The sequence below is a fragment of the Oratosquilla oratoria genome, chromosome 11 (genome assembly GCF_046742065.1).
Source record: "Oratosquilla oratoria isolate Oo_2021 chromosome 11, ASM4674206v1, whole genome shotgun sequence".
NCBI lineage: Eukaryota > Metazoa > Arthropoda > Malacostraca > Stomatopoda > Squillidae > Oratosquilla > Oratosquilla oratoria.
Window position 1 is genome coordinate 74420814 of NC_134787.1, and position 5000 is coordinate 74425813.

At 35.3% G+C, this 5000-nt stretch overlaps 1 protein-coding gene across 1 annotated transcript in view; it reads right to left on the reverse strand.

Annotated features, from left to right (window-relative positions):
- Positions 1-380: 380 nt before the first annotated feature.
- The window catches only part of LOC143030099 (uncharacterized), a 12637-nt gene continuing 8017 nt past the window's right edge, over positions 381-5000 (reverse strand). The window contains exon 3 of the mRNA XM_076193301.1: positions 381-426. Coding sequence (XP_076049416.1) covers positions 381-426 — 46 coding nt within the window. The remainder of the gene's footprint in view (positions 427-5000) is intronic.

The window sequence follows — 5000 nt, forward strand, 5'->3', positions numbered from 1 at the left end:
TACATACTATGTTTTATAGTCGATAACCAGGCATCTTTACGCAGAGAAAGATGTGATATATAAGGCGGACGTTGCGTCGGCCAAAGAAAGGCCCTGGCGTGAGCAAAGCGAGCAAGCGCCGCAGGCCAAGGCATCCCCGGTGCCTTGGTGACAAAAAAAAAAAAAAAAAAAAAAAAAAAAAAAAAAAAAAAAAAAAAAAAAAAAAAAAAAAAAAAAAAAAAAAAAAAAAAAAAAAAAAAAAAAAAAAAAAAAAAAAAAAAACAGGGGTTTCTTATTTTCTAATGTGTGGAAGCGGGAATACAATTCCCGGCCATTAGGACAGAATAGGTAGAGTAAACTAGTAACAAATGAATTAAAGTTACGGATGATTAACCTTGTCGTTAACGTGGTATGGCCATGGACGCGAAGAAAATCAACTGACGGGAACTGAAATAAGGGAAAAATACGGAAGGAGTATAGGTTTCCGACACCCGGTCTTAGGACACACTCTGTACCCAGCGAACTTAGGTTTCTCCCTAGTTTAGGAAAAGGTCTACATTCTTCCATAATTGGCCACCGAAGTCCTTTGCGGTTTCGACTTGTATCACCGAATTTGTCCATTACTTTCCTCTCTTCTGAATATCTTTCAACGACATGAATGTAGCCACATGGACAGACACAGGCAAGCTGCACTAGCGAATGACTGCACATGCACATAAGCTCTCTCTCTCTCTCTCTCTCTCTCTCTCTCTCTCTCTCTCTCTCTCTCTCTCTCTCTCTCTCTCTCTCTCTCTCTCTCTCTCTCTCTCTCTCTCTCTCTCTCTCTCTCTCTCTCTCTCTCTCTCTCTCTCTCTCTCTCTCTCTCTCTCACACACACACACACACACACACACACACACACACACACACACACACACACACACACACACACACACACACACACACACACACACACACACACACACACACACACACACACACACACACATATGCACATGGCTCGAAGGCGCAATGGTAGCTTTCGTAACCACTACTCCAGCGATCTAAGTTCAAATTCCGCCTAGGGCTGAAATTATTTCAGTATCGCTGCAATGCGAGCCGTTACTTCAATTCTCCTGGGCGGGGAGTTGGGGTTGTATGTGCGTATAAGGTCATATATGAGCTCTGAGTTCCCATTCGGGAGGGTAGTAGCTCTCGATCACTAGTCCAACACGTGATCCAAGATCGTGGTCAATCACGTACTCACAAAGGATTACAAAGGATTACAAAGGCGGAGCATGCCGACAGGAGACCTTTCGGTCCATATCTAGGTCGGATGCGAAAAAAATCATAACAATGATAAATAAACAAATGAATAAATAAAAACTATAATAATGTAACTAATAAACAAAATACATAAATAAATGCATAGGTATAGTTAGATAATAAACAAATTGGTAAATAGTAATAGATTGACATATAACTAATAATAAATGAGAATCAAGCAAATAATAATAAACAACGGACAAATGATAACAAAACAAATGAATAAATAATTTAAAATAAATGATAGCCATAACAGCATCTTGCTTAGGTGTTTATCTAAATTATTCTTAAAGCTTCAAACTGCCTCTGCAGGAAGTTTATTCCATTCATTAACTACACGGTTGGCGAAGTTGTTTCTACCCACTTCCAAATTAAATCTATTTCCGAACAGTTTGAGACCATTGTTTCTTGTTTGATTCTCATTCAATGTGAAAATTTGGTCACTTTTGATGTTGTCAATTCCCTTTAGAATCTTAAAGACTTGTATCAAGTTACCTCTTGGTATACACTTTTTTAGGGAAAACAGATTCATATGTTTTAGTCGATTTTCGTATGATTTGTTATTTATATTTGGAATCAGTTATGTGGTTCCCCGTTGTACTTTTTCCAATCTGTCAATGTCGTTGTTTCTACCCACTTCCAAATTAAATCTATTTCCGGACAGTTTGAGACCATTGTTGCTTGTTTGATTCTCATTCAATGTGAAAATGTCACTTTGATGCTGTCAATTCCCTTTAGAATCTTAAAGACTTGTATCAAGTCACCTCTGAGTATACGTTTTTTAGGGAAAACAGATTCATATGTTTTAGTCGATTTTCGTATGATTTATTTTTGATATTTGGAATCAGTTTTGTGGCTCGCCGTTGTAGTTTTTCCAATCTGTCAATGTCTTTAATGAGAATCGGTGACCATACGAAAACAGCATATTCCAAATGTGGACGAACTAACGATTTATATAACTTGTTAATTAGACATGGACTTTTGAAGTCAAAAGATCGCGCAATTAGTCCTAGAATCTTATTTGCTTTCTCAGAGGCTGAAATACACTGCTTGGGTGATTTGAGATCGCTACTGATAATTACGCCGAGATATTTTTAGTAACCACATTTGTTAACGAATTTCCAAATAACAATAACTTGTAATCGTACTTAGTGTTATTTTTACCTATGTGCATTACCTTGCATTTACTTGTGTTAAATTTCATTAGCTACTTTTCAGACCATTGCTGTAATTTATCTAAATCTTCTTGAATATCTAATTGGTTTAAGTGATCATTTGCCATTCCGCATAGTTTTGTATCGTCAGCAAATTTGAAAACAGTAGATTTTAGTCCATGATCTATGTCAATTATATATACTATGAATAGAGGTGGCCCAAGAGCGGAACCCTGAGGAACTCTACTAGTAACATTTTTCCATCCAGAAGTTTTTCCATTTAAAACAACTCTGTTTTTGATCATTGAACCAATTACTAGTCCAACTTAATAGGCTACTATTTGTTCCATATGAAGTTAATTTAGTAAGTAGTCTTTCGTGGGGGACGGTATCAAAAGCTTTTGTAAAGTCTAGATGTATTAAATATATAGTGTTTCTTTTGTCATACACTGCTTGGATGATTTGGGATCGCTACTGATAATTACGGCGAGAGTTTTTTTTTTCACTAAGCACTTTTGTTAACGAATTTCCAAATAACTTGTAATCGTACTTAGTGTTATTTTTACCTATGTGCATTACCTTGCATCTACTTGTGTTAAATTTCATTAACCACTTTTCAGACCATTGCTGTAATATATCTAAATCTTCTTGAATATCTAATTGGTTTAAGTGATCATTTTATCATTCCGCATAGTTTTGTATCGTCAGCAAATTTGAAAACAGTAAATTTTGGTTCATGATCTATATCATTTATATATACTATGAATAGAAGTGGCCCAAGAACGGAACCCTGAGGAACTCCACTTGTAACATTTTTCCATCCAGAAGTTTTTCCATATAAAACAACTCTGTTTTTGATCATTCAACCAATTACTAGTCCAACTTAATAGGCTACTATTTATTCCGTTTGAAGCTAATTTATTAAGTAGTCTTTCGTGGGGGACGGTATCAAAAGCTTTTGCAAAGTCTAGATATATCAAATCTATAGTGTTTCTTTTGTCATAATTCGAGATAACTGTGCTGTAGAATTCGAGTTAGTCACGCAAGAACGTTTCCGTCTGAATCCATGCTGGCTATCATTTATCAAACAGTTACTTTCTAAATAATGTTCGATAATATCTCTGATGATAGTTTCCATCATTTTTCCTACGATTGAAGTCAAATTTATAGGCCTGTAGTTATTTTGTTTATTTTTATCATCTTCTTTGAATATGGGAGTAACGTTAGGTAGTTTCAATTCTTTCGGGACATCTCCAGATATGATGGGTTTTTTGAAAATAATTTCTAATGGAACAAGAATCTCATTTTTCGTTTCCTTTAAGATTCTTGGAAGTCAACCGTCAGGCTCTGGTGTTTTATTAATTTTGAGTTTCTCTATACACCTTTTAAGTTTTTCTCCTGTTATATTTACTGTAGTGAGAAAGTTTGCCCTAGACTTTTTATAGGTTTCATTTTGGAGTTCACTTTGAGGTGTTTCGTTTACAAATACTGAGCTAAAATAATTGTTTAAAATATCACACATCCCTTCATTTGAATATTCAAGTTGACCGTCTGCAGATAATAGGGGACCAATGTGATTCATAACAACCTTTTTAACTCTAATATAACTATAGAATTCTTTGGGATTCTCTTTGGATTTATCAGCAATATTCATTTCGTATGGTCGTTATCGTTTTTATTGTCTTTTTTAAATCTCCTGTATTAATACATAACTTTGATAGTCATTTGATGCACCCGAGCACTTATATTTCTTGTAAGCCTGTCTCTTTTTAGCAATACTTTTTTCAGTTTCTTTGTCAAGCCATTTTGGGCGAGCCTGATTTGGGGGACGTCTGTCCTTAAAAGAAATGTAAATATGAATAACCTTTGTGAGCGTATTTTGAAATACTTCCCACATCTGATCTAGTTTTTTGCTTAATTTTGCCTCCCAATCTGTAAGCTGAAGCTCCTGAGTTAGTCCTATGAACTGAGCTTTACTGAAATCGGGTATTTTAGAAACACAATTATCTATTCTGAAAAAAATTAGTAGTTTGAATCTAAATTGTGATTGCTATTTGCAACAGTTTCACCGACTTCTACATCGGTTATCATGCTTTCGCGGCTAGTGATCAATATATCACTAGCCGCATGCTGAACTAAGTAATTGTCACCGAGAAAATCAATCAAGCGACTACCTACATGACCATGTTCAAGGGTCATCCAATCAATGTCAGTAAAATTGAAATCACCCATTATCAATAAATCCCGGTTGCAGAAACTAGACATTTCTTGAAATAACAATTTGTTGTCTGCCAATGATAATGTCTTTGGCCTATATATTACACTTACATTATTATTATTTTTTTTTTTGGGGGGGGGGGGTTAATTCTACCCACAAACTATCATATGCATCCTTTTTCACTTTCTCTAAAACACAAGCATGGACATTGTTTTTAACGTAAAACAGAACACTTTCTTGTGGTTTCTATCGTGATGAAAGTGTAATCCCGCAATACTAAATTCAGCTTCAAATTCTTTACCATTTAACCATGTCTCGGCTATTCCTATCATATCGAGATTTTC